Source organism: Miscanthus floridulus, chromosome 8 (genome assembly GCF_019320115.1).
Source record: "Miscanthus floridulus cultivar M001 chromosome 8, ASM1932011v1, whole genome shotgun sequence".
Lineage (NCBI taxonomy): Eukaryota > Viridiplantae > Streptophyta > Magnoliopsida > Poales > Poaceae > Miscanthus > Miscanthus floridulus.
The window spans coordinates 139,073,952-139,089,704 of NC_089587.1; the positions used below are offsets into that span (position 1 = coordinate 139,073,952).

General features: G+C 47.9%; 1 protein-coding gene across 1 annotated transcript; it reads right to left on the reverse strand.

Moving 5' to 3' along the window:
* Positions 1–4,054: 4,054 nt before the first annotated feature.
* Positions 4,055–5,535, reverse strand: LOC136473584 (WRKY transcription factor WRKY51-like). The gene is made up of 3 exons (XM_066471237.1): positions 4,840–5,535; positions 4,531–4,656; positions 4,055–4,431 (listed from the first exon to the last, which is right to left on the reverse strand). The coding sequence occupies exons 1-3, from the start codon at positions 5,445–5,447 to the stop codon at positions 4,251–4,253; spliced, it is 915 nt and encodes a 304-aa protein (XP_066327334.1). The 5' UTR covers positions 5,448–5,535; the 3' UTR covers positions 4,055–4,250.
* Between the last annotated feature and the right edge of the window lie 10,218 nt (positions 5,536–15,753).

Consider the following 15,753-nt stretch of genomic DNA (forward strand, 5'->3'; position numbering starts at 1 on the left):
ATCACCGGGAGAATACCAAAGGGCAAGAGACAATAAATTTTTCTCCCGAGGTTCACGTGCTTGCCAGCACACTAGTCCCTGTTGTGTCGACCAACACTTGGTGGTTCAGCGGCTAAGAGGTGTTGCACGAACCCCGTCCACACAATTAGACACCACAAGAACCTACCCACAAGTGAGGTAACTCAATGACACGAGCAATCCACTAGAGTTACCTTTCGGCTCTCCGCCGGGGAAGGCACAAGACCCCTCACAATCACTATGATCAGAGCCGGAGACAATCACCAACCTCCGCTCAACGATCCTCGCTGCTCCAAGCCATCTAGGTGGTGGCAATCACCAAGAGTAACAAGTGAATCCCGCAGCGAAACACGAATGCCAAGTGCCACTAGATGCAATCACTTAAGCAATGCACTTGGATTCTCTCCCAATCTCACAATGATGATGAAACAATAATGGAGATGAGTGAAAGGGCTTTGGCTAAGCTCACAAGGTTGCTATGTCAATGCAAAATGTCCAAGCTAGTGAGCCTGAGCCGGCCATGGGGCTTAAATAGAAGCCCCCACGAAATAGAGTCATTGGGCTACTCACTGCACTGAACATGGGCCGATCGGATGCTCCGGTCAGATTGACCGGACGCTGGACCCCAGCGTCTGGTCGCACGATACATGCCATGTGTCCCCTCTCTTCAAATACTGAGCGCCCGATCCCAATGGTTAAGTGATGACCAGACGCGCTGTTGCGAGGTGACCGAACGTTGGACCTCAGCGTCCGGTCGTTTCCAGTAAGGTTCCATTTGCGCAAAATCACGACCGAACGCGTTCGATCATGCTCGACCAGACTCACACAGCGTCCGGTCACTCAATGTCTCCACTGTGCACCACATGTCAGCGTACGTCAGCATTGATCGAACGCACCCTGCCAGCGTCCGGTCACTCTTCGCTCCAGCGTCCGGTCACAAGACCGAGAAGCGTGCTTACTGCTGCTACTGATCGGACTCTGAACCCAGCGTCTGGTCACTACACCACCAGCGTCCGGTCACTCTGTGAACCCCTGTCTTTTCTGTCTAGGGCACCGGTGGCACCGGTGGACTGTCCGCACTCTACGAGCAGACACTCCGCCGGTGAGATTTCTAACCCTTGCTCAAAAGTGTCAACCACCAAGTGTATCACCTTGTGCACATGTGTTAGCATATTTTCATAAAAAGCATTACTAAGGGTGTTAGCATTCCACTAGATCATAAATGCATATGCAATGAGTTAGAGCATCTAGTGGCACTTTGATAACCGTATTTCAATACGAGTTTCACCCCTCTTAATAGTACGGCTATCTAACCTAAATGTGATCACACTCGCTAAGTGTCTTGATCACCGAAACAAAATGGCTCATACTATTTATACCTTTGCCTTGAGCCTTTTGTTTTTCTCTTTCTTCTTTTCCAAGTTCAAGCATTTGATCATCACCATGCCATCACCATCGTCATGATCTTCGCCATTGCTTTATCACTTGGAGTAGTGCTACCTATCTCATAATCACTTTGATAAAGTAGATTAGCACTTAGGGTTTCATCAATTAACCAAAACCAAACTAGAGCTTTCATCCTCCACTGAAGGGAGCTCGCTGTGGCGGCATGTCGTGAGGTGGGGGACAAGGCGATGGCCACAGAACAAAGATTGAATCAATACAAAAGGAAAAGATCCTGGACATATAGAATCCAAAATCAGAAGTAGGCACGCATGACCTAGCATAGTTTCGTCGAAGACGGCGACATGTGATGGCGATTGTTCAACAGATCAAGAGAGAGGGAGAGAGAGAGAGGAAGAGACATGCACCTAGGGTTTCATGGAGCACGGGAGAAGCCCGACATTGCGGGGCAACGTCAAGGAGGATGGGGGAGAGGTAGAAGGGATGCCGGGCCCCACTTGCGCCGGCGCAGCGCCCGCAGGGGCGCCGTCGCCTGGCACCCGCCGCCGCATCAGGAGGGAAGGGGAGAGAGAGAGAGAGGAAGGGGAGGGCGAGATGGAGGTGAGAGGCAGGCGAGGGAGAGCGGCGGTGGTGGAGGAGGAGGCGCAGGAGGAGGGCGGCCGACGCCGCTGCACCCTGGTCGCGCCCGTCGCCGTGGTCGCGTCGGGATAGAGAGGGTCCGACGATATATAGGCCTAATTTTGGTAACGTTGGAGGGCTTTTTTGAAAAAAAAAACCCTGAGATGAGGTCTGGACTGCGAGTTGATTCGACTAAAGTTTGAGGTTTATTTTGCAAAAAGACCGGGGCTCGCTCGATCTGGGCCGTCGGCGTGGCCGATCCGATGGCCGAAAAAAGTGGGCGACGTGGCCACGCTGCCTGGCTCTCTTTTGGGTGCATGATTCCTATAAGATAGGTATATGCTCATACTCATCTATAGTATGTACTCGTACTCTCAGCGCATACACGTGAAAAGTAGATATATACTTGATCCACAGCCTAGAATCACGGAGACATCACAGTAAATATATTATTTAAATAGTTCATGGATCTGTTAGTTGCATGCGGGTGTGATTGGGTCTTCTAAATATCCATTAGCCCGATATGGTAGCTGGTAGTTCAGGCTAGTAGGTACGAAACAACTAGGAAGTAACTATTCCAGGAGTATAAAAAATGCATCCTTTTTATTAAATATTTAGAAAAAAAATTAAAAATGTTTGGCTTCTGGGGAAGTCAAAATGACACTTTTTACAGGACACAAGGAGCAGGAGAGATCTCCCTCCAATATTCATTATGGTTAAAGTGTAGGTATGACTTCAGGCTTGTTGCCAGCTAGCTGCTCAGATAAATGCCATGGTGTGCCGAGTGTGAAGAGACTGGATTTTTCGTAAGCCCGTGTGGCCGCAAGAGCTATCTGGGCCGTTTGTACGGCCTCCAAGATTGGTGATGCAAACAGGGGAAGGGTACGTTCTTCCTTTGCGATGGGCCACCGCTATAGATGACAAAATGGGCCAGGCCCGATGGGCCGGCACGGGCCCAACCTAAAAAAACACAACACTAGCACGGCACGGGCACGAGACTCATAGTGCCAGTACTGGCCAAGGCACGATTCCGGGCTGTGTCTGGGCCGCAGTCCAGCCCGTAGTGCTGGCACGGGCACAGCACTATAGTGACCCGATTATTTTGGATCGTTGGATTGATTTGCATTATTTCTGACCGTTGGATTGACTTGCAACATCTTTAACCTAGGTATAAAAAGCAAGTCCCTCTTCATTATCTCTCATTGTTTCTCTCCCAGCCGCCGTTCCTTTTGCTCGCTTCTCTCCCGGGAGGACCGGCTCCTCCTGTCTTGCTCCCGAGTCCCATCCGTAGAAACATCAAGGCACTCCCTCCCCCACTCGTCCTCTCCTCAAGGCGCGACGGCGTTCGCGCGAGGCACGGCTGCGACGATGACTCTGGGGCGCAGCGATGCGGTGGCGCGGCGACAGCCTCGACGCGGCGGCCACGGGCGCTGGACGCGGCGGCGGCGCTAGTTGGGACGACCTCGAGCGCGTGGCGCGGCTGCGGGCCGGCACGGGCACGTCGGACTGCCGTGCCTAGCAGCACGGCACGGCACGGATGACAGGCTGTAGTGCCGTGCCTGGGCCAAGATGACGGCACGGTGCCAGCCTGCCTCCCTCAACCTCCTTTCTAAGTCGGCCGAAGATGGAGAAGAGGGGAGGGAGAGGAAGAGAAAGCTGGAACCATGGCCGAGGGAGAAGCTGCATGAAGCAGACAGCAATGGCCGAGGAGAGAGAAGAGATGCTTCAAGATTTGTGCTGGAGGAGAAGAATGACTGAGATATACCGTGCGGCCGCACATACGTGTGGGTCCTGCTCTTCCCGGGTGAGACGTGTTTGGTATTGGCGATTGTAATAAGCAGCTGACGCGGAAAGATCGTTCGATATCTCCATTTTGCATCTGGGCCTACTTCTAGCTCCGGCGCTATGTCCTGTGCTTTTCCTCCGGGACCGAGCAAAAGATCTCCTGTTTGACCACTATACGCCAATTAACGCGTAGTACAAATCAACCTCTAGAAGTTACACGCATCATTCATTCATGGTCAAATTTCCAAACACCGTGTGATATCTTTGGTTCCCTGAATTTCCTCTACAAGCGACGGCGACGTGACACTACTACGACTACGACTACGAATCTGACGAACCGATGGACGAAAAAGAAACTACAGCGACAACTCCATGAAATTTCTAGCCGAGCCGGGGCCCACGGCGGAGACTACTAGTTCTGAAATTCAACTGGACGTCGTCGTCGTGTGCTCTGTCTGCGGCGCGCCGCCGGCCGCCCGGTCCTGCTGGTCGTTGTGGCGGTGGTCGCCCTCGTAGCTGACGATGAGCATCGTCGGCTCGCCGGGGTCTCGCTCCACGTGCTTCCGCGCCGGGCACCCGCGCACCGTGCTGCACTTGTAGTAGCCGCTGCACGCACGCATCAAATTCGAATACAGATCAATATCATGGTCAGTCGCAGCATTCATTGATCAGACGGTTATTGATCGTTACTATCTCGTTTCTTACCGGGGATACGGCGAGCCCTTGATGGGCTTCTGGCCGTACTTGCGCCACGAGTAGTCGTCCGGCGGGATGTCCGCGTTCCGGGAGCTGATCGCCGGCACGCGGACCATCCGCTTCACGCGCGATTTCCTGCATGCCATCGTCGTTTCACAACTCAGCCGAAATAGTACTACGTATTATTCACTTGGCCTGATTACTTAACTTATCAGTCAGTTTATCAGCTATAATCTATAGTATTTTTCTCTCACAATAAAACAGCTTCAGCCGAGCCGATCATTGGTAGCAGTGGCAGCGGGCGATATATGTATATACCGTTTCTTGGAGCAGTGGCAGCGGTCGCCGTGCGTCTTGCCGCCGGCGTCGTTCTCGGAGCGCGCGAGGTCGTGGCACTTGCCGTTTTTCAGCGCGGTGCCTGGGGAGTAATCTGGGGAGGCATGCTGCTGCTGCATCGATACCGCCAGTGGCAGCGCCTTCCCGGCAGAGTGGCCGCCGCCGCCGCCGCTCACAGGCTGGAAGAGGTAACGACCCTGGGCGCGGCCGTTGGACACGCTCCCTTCGCCGGCTGTGACTGTGAGGCTCGTCAACGTCGTCGACGGCGGCGACGAGCTGGTCCCCGAGGCCGACGCGCTGAACCTCGCCTCGCACGCCTTGACGAAGTCCAGCGCCACGCCACCGGCCGCGCTCTCCGCCGGCGGGTGCAGCTGGTCCGACGATGCATGCTGCTCCGCGACGGGGCCGCGGCGGAAGCGCGCGTGTCCCGTGCGGCGGTTGAGCATGGACACAGCCGTCCGGATCCTGGACACCGTCAGCTGGTGGTGGTCGCCCATCGCCAGCATCTGCCGCCCGTCGTCGCCGCTAGGAACTGGAATACCGCCGCTGTCGCCGCCACAGCTCCTCATCAGATCATCGACGGTGATCATGGTGGCGAGGCACGGAAACAAATCGACGGGCGCTCGCACGTCGATCACGTAAAGGAAAATAGGAAACGTGAACCAAGGGCAGCGAGCAGGTTTATAGCACTACGTACGATACAGAGGGGTCGGTCCAGGCAGTGGACTGGCTCCGGTCAAGGACTCAAGGGTACACACGAGACGCGGCTGTGTAGCGTAGGCATCCATGACTCGGACGGCTTGGAGCGGGTTCCAGAAGGGCCACAGATCAGTCGACGGCGGGGATAGGACGGCCGGTGGTGCGATGTGACCGAACCGGATGACTGACTGTTGCGGTTGCGGAGCGTGGAAGTGAAGTTTGACCGCGGAAAGCGGCATGGAGCGACAGCAATTCTGGCCAACCAGAGGGAGACGCGTGGACGGCCGTAGGGGCGTGCGACGACACCAACTGTGATTTGAAACGGAAGGATCCCGTTTTCATAATTGCGGAAATGGGAGATGGTGTTTTCCACCTGAGCCGCGTTTAGTTCGGCCACCGAATCGGCGCCGCTGGATTCGGTGAGCACTGTAGCCACTGTAGCGTTTTGTTTTTATTTGATAATAATTGTCCAATCGTTGACTAATTAGGCTTAAAACGTTTGTCTCGTAAAGTACAACTAAACTGTGCAATTAGTTTTTGATTTCGTCAACATATAGTACTCCATGCATGTACCGCAAATTTGATGTGACGAGGAATCTTCTTTTTGCATAGTGCCAAATTCTAGAATTTGGGGCAACTAAACATGGCCCTGTTTTTTATAGGATGGACCTATATTTATCTCGTTTTCATCCTGTTTTTAATTCATGTGCAATATGTCTAACAATTACATATCCTTGTATTATGTTAAGGGGGTGTTTGGCATGGCTCTGGAGCTGAACTCCAGCAACTCCAGCCAATTTTTCAGCCAAACACCCCAACTCCAAAACTCCATGGAGCTGCCAATTCCATGGAGCTGTAGTGCAAATGGAGGTGGAGTTTTGGAGCACCTCTTTTGTAGCTCCGACTCCACCTAGAGCTGGCTCCACCTAGAGCTCCGACTCCATCTAGAACTGGCTCCACTTGGAGTTCTGGAGTGGAGCAGCTCCACCCAGAGTTGGAGCCATGCCAAACAGGGCCTAATACAACTACTAATCACCATATATGCACAGGGACGAAGCTAGGAAAAAATTTAGGAGGGGCTAAACAACGGAAATTAGCAAGAAAAGAGGTTCAGCAAACCTCAGCCCCTCCTACCTGTACATCTACAGCTGAAATTTCAGACGGCGGCTCTATGGGGCTTCGCTTGCTCGCGAGCGGTAGGGGGGGCTGAAGCCCCCTTAGCCCCACCACTGGCTCCGTGCCTGTATATGCATTAACATACATAGCATGCTAATTAATATTAGACCTTATGTATATTATTGTGTTACTTTATTTATACATGTATACTTTGTTGAGAATATTAGATTATGTGATACTAATTAAAATTTTTGGCTCTCCATCCGTATTTATCCGTTTCTGTATGTCCGGATATTCCGATTCCGTTTTATATACCGGCTTTTTCTGAATGTGGTCCCGTTTCTATAAAAAAATAGAAATGGAAACAGGAGAGGGTTTTTTCTGTCCGTTTCCATCCGTGTTCATCCCTAGTCTTGAGCCGCATGCCGACGCCACACCAACCGACGAAAAGCAAGACAAAAATTTCATATAGCCACTCTCCGGTTAAAACGAGAGTTGTTGCTAGAGTTAAGTCCTCGATTACAATCGACCATCATTATTTGTTATAGGGACCTCCGTGGAGCTGATTGTTATGGATGGAAGAGGATCGGAATTCGGTGTAGGAGCAACGAGAGCTTCTTCTTTCTTTTTAAGCACATAAACTTGTTGCATGAGTGCCTTTCTCATCTCTTGAGGGCTTGAGGGTCAAGGTCCTTGATGTAATTACCCGACCTTGGCATGTACTGCTGGAGCTCGATTGACCATTGCCCAATCGGCTGAATACGAAATGTCGTGGATCATGACCAGTAGGCTCTCCCCGCCTTTGTTGATGCATGAATGCTGTCGGAGGGTATGGCACCCAAACTCCATAGGGCCCCCACTGTGGTTGTATGGGAGGTGAAACTAGAGGACCCCTAATGAGACACGCGTGGAGCAACTCTTTGTTGCAACGGAGCTGCTACTTGTGACACCACAATCTGCTTGGATTGATCATCTTGCTTAGGAGGTGTAGCTCTTTTTTTTAATGGTCGATTCATAGAATCAGCCTTTTGTTGCATGTACTTGGTTATGAGTCTATCAAAGGTGCATTGTCTCTTCACGAATTTCCCTTTGTTCTTCTCCTCATTATTCTTCCAAGTACCAATCTCAGGCCGACATGTATGTGCGTAGGACACGCAAACCAGAGCCACCGGAGCTAATAGAACTGGCCAAGTCAGCTTTAGCCGCCTGGGCTACTGTGCCTGGGCTAGAACCGGCATGGTCGACTCCTGGAGGGAGTCGGCCTCATCGGCTTCTACAGTGCTGACGCCGATTCATCTTGCCTTTGCTTGTTCAACTGCATTGCTAACCCGGCTGTGATCTTGAGCTTGTTTTTGCCATCTTCATCTTTTTCAAGTACCACTTTATGCCCCGAAATCTTCTCAACTTTCGGTGCTTCCCGAGGTTCGCCGATAATGACATTCTTGGCAATAGCTTGTCGGCTTGCTCCAGACGAATCAAAACAGCGGGCTCCCCCTTTCAAGTACATTGACTAGGAACGAAACCTTATCAACTTGCATGTCAGTAGGACTCAATCATCCCTCATTGAGAGCCGATTGGATTTGTCGACAAAAAACATTGCAATCGCTAGTTGCATGAGAAAAAGAATTATGATATTTGCAATAAGCCCTTCTCTTTAACTCATCAAGTGATGGCAATGCATCAAAGATCCTGTCACATTTAGAAACATCAAAGGTAAACTTCAAATCCTCTTGCTGATTCTTATGTATCGGCTTAAGAGAAGGACAATTAACCAATTTTGTTTGTGCTGGCCACACAAATTCAGCAACTAACATTATTCTTTGTTTTCATTGTTTGAGCAATCAGAATAGCTTTGTATGACATGCATATTTGGATGATGTGATCTATGAATATCACGAGATTCTTTCAAGCGAACCTCAACCGCAACAGCCTTTTGCAATAATTGATTAACATGAAGAAATTCATAATGCTCATTTTTTTGCTTAATGCAAGAATGCAAACCAGGAAAAGCCAAATCGGTTAAATCTCTTTTAGAAATAATCAAATGAAAACATAGGTTCTTAATGTCTCTAAAGCATTTCATAAAATCAAGGATGAACTCATCATGTATTTAGTGAACCAATGTACGATGTGATAATCTTGTTTCATGGACTCCATTGTAAAAATGAACATGAAATTTCTCTTCTAGTTTAGCCCATGAACTAATAGAACAAGTAAGTAATGATGTAAACCAAACAAAAGATGTACCAATAAGAGATAAAGGAAAATGTCGCACATTCATGAAACCCAAGGTACTAGCTTCACCCATTTGAGCAAGAAACATACTAAAATGCTCCATGGTAGATTTATTATCATCACCGCTAAATTTATAAAATTCCCACACCCTCCAACCATCAGGAGCTTTCAAGAAATCAAAAGTGAAAGGGTACGACTTATGATATGTATTCCTACTAGGCTTAATTTGCACACCCAAGATACTCTCAAGAGATCTTGACAATTCATCTTTAAACCGATTCATAGCTTCATTAAAATCGGTAACTGGAGCCGTGGGAGCATTATTAATGCATAGGAATTTGACTTGGTGACTTCAGCGGGTTAGGATGAACCATATTATACCCCGCCGAAGCTCTATTCACTGATGCTCCTTGATCGGTTCATGTGTTATGACCCTGAATTTTAGAAAAGTGACCATTGGTCAAGATGTGCCAAAGAGGCCTTATCAGTTTCAAATGCCAAAGAGGCCGATTTGGCTTTGTTAGCCGCTGCATAAAGACCTTGATTCTCATAAAATTTAAAGAAATACCAAATTGAGGTCGCTTAACAGCCGATTCATCACAATCGGCTGTCTTGCCTTCTATCTTATCCATGCGAGCAAAAATCATGCTAGCAAGATTATGGAGATTGTTTAAGTTTATGTTCCTTTCATGTTCTAGCATCTTAGCATAATTAGCATGGGTAGGATTAGGATCGGTTACCTCTTCATTAACCTTTACCTCAGGCGTAGTGGATGTAGAAGCAGCAGAATCCCCGAAGTCAGGCTCATGATATTGGGTGACCTTGTCGCGCCGACCTTTGGTGTAGCTCTCCAAGAAAGACTCAGCATCAAGCTTGGTTTGAAGCTTTTGGTGAAGCTCATCGGGAAGCTCCTCAATGAACGTTGGGTGGTTGATGTTGTCTTGGTTGAAGGGATTGATGTGACCTCCAACCCTAACCTTGTCGTTGCCCGACATGCCGCTAGTAGATTGAATCTTGATCTTCCTCTTTTTCCCCATCGGAGTCTCCAAAAGTGTGTTGGCGCCAGATAGGATCTAGATCCCACACCAGCAAGGGCTAGCATGCTCGTGGTGGACAAACGACCTTGATTGCAGCAAGAATGCAATGAACTAACGAGACTAATCTAGAGACCGGTTAGGCCGATGTTGTGCCCGTTCTTCGCCAGGTAAACTCCCAAACACCTCCCGAGAAGAGCCGTCGGGGAGGATCACATGGAGGGTGTCCTAGGATCAGCAAGGCCACCTAGAACGCTACCAAATCTCTCTAGGAGTCATGACAAATAGCAAGGTAGAGAGAGGAGAGGTAAAAGGGTGTAGTAGATGTATTTTTAATGATTGAAAGTTGGGATCCTCAACCAGCCGTGATCTCTCATATATAGAGAGGTGGTGGTCTTATCCTAGCAGGAAACAAGTCTAAAATGTGTTATCTAAGTTTCCCACATCTAAAATAGGTCCAAAACCGATTAGGAAACCAAACCGGCTCCGTTTTTTGGGGACCAAACACTGAGGCTCACCCGGTAACAGGGGCAGTCGGCTTAGCTAACTGGGGGAGTTGGCTAAACCGACTCTAGGTAAGGAGCCGGCCAAGATGCCTCTGGTGAGCCAGGCACCATTTCATCCTTCTTTGCTTGTTTCTCTCGCTATTTGCTACGCCAATTGATTTTCAACACTTCCTTGATGCTAGGAACTTGTTTGTGATGCCCATATTCCATGTTGGGACACTTTTGAGTGTCAACAACCAGCGTGTAGAACATCTGTCGGTGCTCTAACACTGAAAGCTCTAGTTTGGTTTTGGTGAATTGATGAAACCCTAAGTGTTAACCTAGTTTATCAAGTGATCATGAGATAGGTAGCACATTCCAAGTGATGAAGCAAATGAAGACCATGACATGATGATGGTGATGCCATGGTGATGATCAAGTGCTTGGACTTGAAAAGAAGAAAGAGAAAAACAAAAGGCTCAAGGCAAAGGTATAAATGGTAGGAGCCATTTTGTTTTGGTCATCGAGACACTTAGTGAGTGTGATCACATTTAGGATCGATAGCTCTACTATTAAGAGGGCTGAAACTCGTACTGAAATGCGGTTATCAAAGTGCCACTAGATGCTCTAACTCATTGCATATGCATTTAGGATCTAGTGGAGTGCTAACACCCTTGAAAACATTTGTGAAAAATATGCTAACACATGTGCACAAGGTGATACACTTGGTGGTTGGCACATTTGAGCAAGGGCTAGGAACTTCACCGACGGAGTGTCTGCCCGTAGAGTGCGGATAGTCTGATGGTGCCACCGGCGCCCTATATAGAAAAGACGGAGGTCACTATGAGTGATCGGGCGCTAGTCTCGGAAGGACCGGTGCGTCCGGTCAGTAGAAACAGCAAAGACACTGGCGTCGGTCTCTAACCGGATGCTGGGTCACTTAGTTACCGGACGCTGATGGGGTGCATCCGGTCCTGCTGACATGGCAGCGCACAGAGGAGATGCCAAGTGACCGAACGCTGGGTGAGTCTGGTCGAGCATGACCGGACGCGTCCGGTCGTGATTTCTCGCTTCTAGATGCTTACTGGAAATGACCAGACACTGAGGTCCAGCGTCCGGTCACTTTATAGCAGTGCGTCCGGTCATCACTTGACCGTTGAGATCTGTAAGTGCAATCAAGCCCTATTGTGGGTTTTGGTATTGATGACCACCAAATTATAGGACTAATAAGATTTATCGAGATGACAAGCAGAGAATCAAAGAATGAGGATGATGTACAGGTTGCAGGTGTTCTAATTACAAAAGATGGCCAGACCTAGCTCAAAGGAGGTTTAAATTCTTTTATGATTTGAATTTGAGTTTAGGCAAAGTCGTACTATTAAGAGGGATTTTAGGACAGTTGGTCAACTGTTGAATCAAATGCTCAAATTCACAGATTTACATCCTCACACCTAGTCAAAACTGCCAGCCAAATTTGACATCACATTACCTATTTTGGCTAGGGCGGCAGTGCCACCCTGTTAAGAGCGGCAATGCCGCCCTTAACTGACCGTTGGGCTCAGGGGGGTATTTATACCCTTCAGGCCTGGCCCACAACGGTCATCTTCTCCACTGAGTCATTCTACTCAAAAACAGATAGAACCAAAGCTCACCTCTCTCCTCCATTGTTGCTCCTCCATCCCTCAAGCTAATCCTTGATTCCAACCATCAAAACTTGAGAGAAAAGACAGCAAAACTCGATTGGAGAGAAGATCCACTGATTCCCAAAGTCTAAGAGCATTTGGTTCACGTTTGGCCGGCAGTTCTAGGGTTTGTTACTCTTAGAGCTTGCTCCTAGCCGGCTAGGCATCGCCCTTGTGCTTGCCAACTTGTGTGACAGCCTTGGGAGGTTTGTAACCTCATTTAAAAGCTAAGAAATCACCCCTCACTTCAAGAGTTCACTCTCTTGATTTGAGAACGAGGGTAAGGCAAGCCTTTGTGGCAAGCTCAAGCCTTTTGTGGCTTCCTCAACAACGTGGACTTAGGCAAACCTTAGTGGTGAGCTGAACCATGGGATAAATCTTGTGTCTTGCGTGCTTCATCTTTACTACTTGCAGTTCATCTTATTGCTAGCTGTTGCTAGGGTTTAGTTGCTCGATTCATTGTTGTGTGAAGTTTCTGTGGTATCCAGTCTTCGAACTGGATCTTGGCTTTATATTGCAGGATTAAGCAACTAGTGGGGTCAGGTTTATATCTGTTAAATCTCAACTATGTGAGATCATTTTTCATAGAGCAGCAGTGCCACCCTGTAACGCCGGCAGTGCCGCCCTCTGTTCTAACAGAGTGTTGAGTTGATTTTTTACAGGCCTATTCACCCCCCTCTAGGCCTTCTTCATCTTCCTGTAGATCCTACAAGTGGTATCAGAGCGAGGTTGCTTCATATACGCTTCACCGTGTGAAGTATGGAAGAAGGAGAAGGTCCGAAGAACGTTCGCGTTGCGGATGCAAGTGGTGTGCACATTGAGGATGTCGGTAGCAGCAGCGAGCTGTCCATGTCCACAGCAAGTGATGCCTCCATCAAAGAACCCAAGACCACTGATGTTGAAAGAAGAAAGGCAAGAAAAGAAAGAAAAGCCGCAAAGATTGCAACAAGAGAAGCTAGAGAAAAGAAGAAAGAAGAGCAGCGGCTCAAAGACAAGAAAAAGAGAAAAGAAGCTAGAAGAATCACAAGGGAGGCAAGAGCTAAGAGAAGAGCAGCAAGAGCTCAAGAGCAAGAGAAGAATGAGTATGATGCATCATCTAGTGAGCTCTCTAGTAGCTCGGATGATGGAGATGATGATGTGTCATACCATGCTTCAAAAGATGGCAAGGAGGTGAAGAGCAAGGACAAAAAGAAGGATAGCAAGGACAAGGGCAGCAACAACAACAAGAACAAATATGCCGCCGTATCCTTTAATTATTCTTATTTGTCTAACCATAACAAAAGGTCCTTTGTCAATGTACCCATGGGAAAGTTGCCTCATTTTGATGGGACAAACTTTGCCAAGTAGAAGCACTTGATGAGTGCCTATCTTGTAGGTCTTCATCCCGGTCTTTGGGAGATTATGGTGAATGGATTGCAGCCACCAGAAGATCCCAAAGCACCAACAAATGAAGAGCTAGCTGCTGTCCATCTCAATGGCCAAGCCACAAGTATTCTTCTTAGTGCCTTGGATGGAAATGAGTACAACCGAGTGATGAATGTCAATGTTACAAAACAGATTTGGGACACTTTGCATCTAGCACATGAAGGTGTAGATAAAGTGAGGAAAGCAAAGATTGATTTGTTGATGGCCAAGCTAAATAGGTTCGTGATTGTTGATGGAGAGGGGCCACAAGAGATGTTTGATAGATTGATGACCTTGGTGGGCAAAATTAGAGGCTATGGATGTGATGAGCTTGATGATCACAAAGTGGTGAAGGTTATGTTGGAAGCCTACTCACCAAGAAATGAGACCGTAGTTACCTTGATTAGAGATAAGAAGAAGTTTGAGCACTTCACACCTAATGATGTGCTTGGAAGATTGTTGACATTTGACGTGCAAAGAGAAGAGGAAAATGAGAGGAGAAGACTTGGTGAGTTGCAAGCCAAGCTAGAAGGCATGAAAATCAAGGAAGTAGCTCTCAAGGCAAATAAATCAAGCAATCAAGGCACCTCCAACAAGGCAAAGGGCAGCAAGCAAGCATCAACAAGTCAACCCAAGAAAATCAAGTCAACTCCACAAAATGATGATCCAAGTTCATCCTCAAGTGAAAATGAAGATGATGGGGCTGATTATATGAAGATTGATGACATGGCTTTGTTCATGAAGAGCTATCACAAGGGGTTGAAAAAGAATGGGTATAAAATAGTGCAAAGAAGGTTCCCCAACAAGAAGAAGAGGACTTGCTACAATTGTGGCAGCACGGAGCACTTCATTGCTAAGTGTCCCTATGACAAGAAAGAAAACAAATACAAGAGGGACAACAATGAGGGCAAGCATGAGCACAAAAAGAGATACAAGCAAATGATAGAGGCACACATTGGGCATGAGTGGGACTCAACTAAAGAGTCAAGTGAAGAGGATATGAAGATTGCAACCGTGGCCATTCAAAAGCCATCCTCTACATCAAGGCTCTTCAACAACATGTCCGATGATGATGACCACCGCTCCACTCACGTTTGTCTTATGGCAAAGGGTGAGAAGGTAAAACGAAGAGCTAAATCTCCTCCACCTCCTAGTGACATCTCTAGTAGTGAACTTAGTTATTCTAGTGATGATGATACTAGTGATGTTGAGAAATATGCTAAATTGACTAAAAAGTTAGATTCTAAAACCAAGCTCTTCATCATGAATCTAATGGAGGAACTAGAAAGTGTCAAAGTTGAGCTAGCCGATAGAGATGATTATCTTGAGGAAACCGAAAAGATGTATATTGGCTACAAGGAAGCTCTTGAGTTAGAGAGAAGTGAGGTGGACTCTTTGAACAAGGCCTTGGCCGAAGAACAAAGAGAACATGCTCTCACAAAGAAGGCAAATATTGCACTCAATGACAAATATTGTGTCTTAGTTGAAAAGCACAACAAACTTGAGAAGCAATATAACCTTCTATGCGAGAGCACCCCACTTCCCTCCAACACAAATGATATTTCTATTCCCTCCACTAGCCAAGGATGTGGAAAATGCTATAATCTTGACTTAAATGTTTATTCCACTAACCTTGCAAACTTGGAGGTCATGAAAAAGGAGATTGCTAGGCTCAATGCTATGTTAGGAAAAAGGGGCATGGAAGGTCAGAAACCTGCTGGTGGCAAAGGTGAAAAACCAAAGAGGCCACAATACAAAGATGGAAGGAATCCACGCATCAAAGACGGGCTCGGGCACACTCATGGAGGTAAAACCAATGAGAGAAAAGTAATAAATGGATATGAGTGTGTTCAGTTCGTGAGCAAAGGGCAGAAAGGTACAGATAGGTCTACACAGAAGGTGGCACAAGGCCAGCCCAGAGCAGCACCGTGGCCTATGGGCGGCAGTGCCGCCCCCAACAGAAAAGGGAAGACCACCTCCTACTCCTCTGCTCATGTCAAGCCCAAGAAGAAGGTGTCACTTCCAGAGTAGGTTGTTCAAAAACCAAAGAAATCTATCTAGGTCACTCCAAATAGATATGCTTATCAACCAAAGGCAAAAACACCTCCTCAATGTTTGGATTCTAACTTTGTTTTGCAGCACAACAGCAAGGGGGAGGTGTTTGCCAAGTTTGTTGGAAATGGTCGAAATGTTTATCATAACACTTTCATTTGGGTTCCTAAAGTTCTTGTGACTAACATG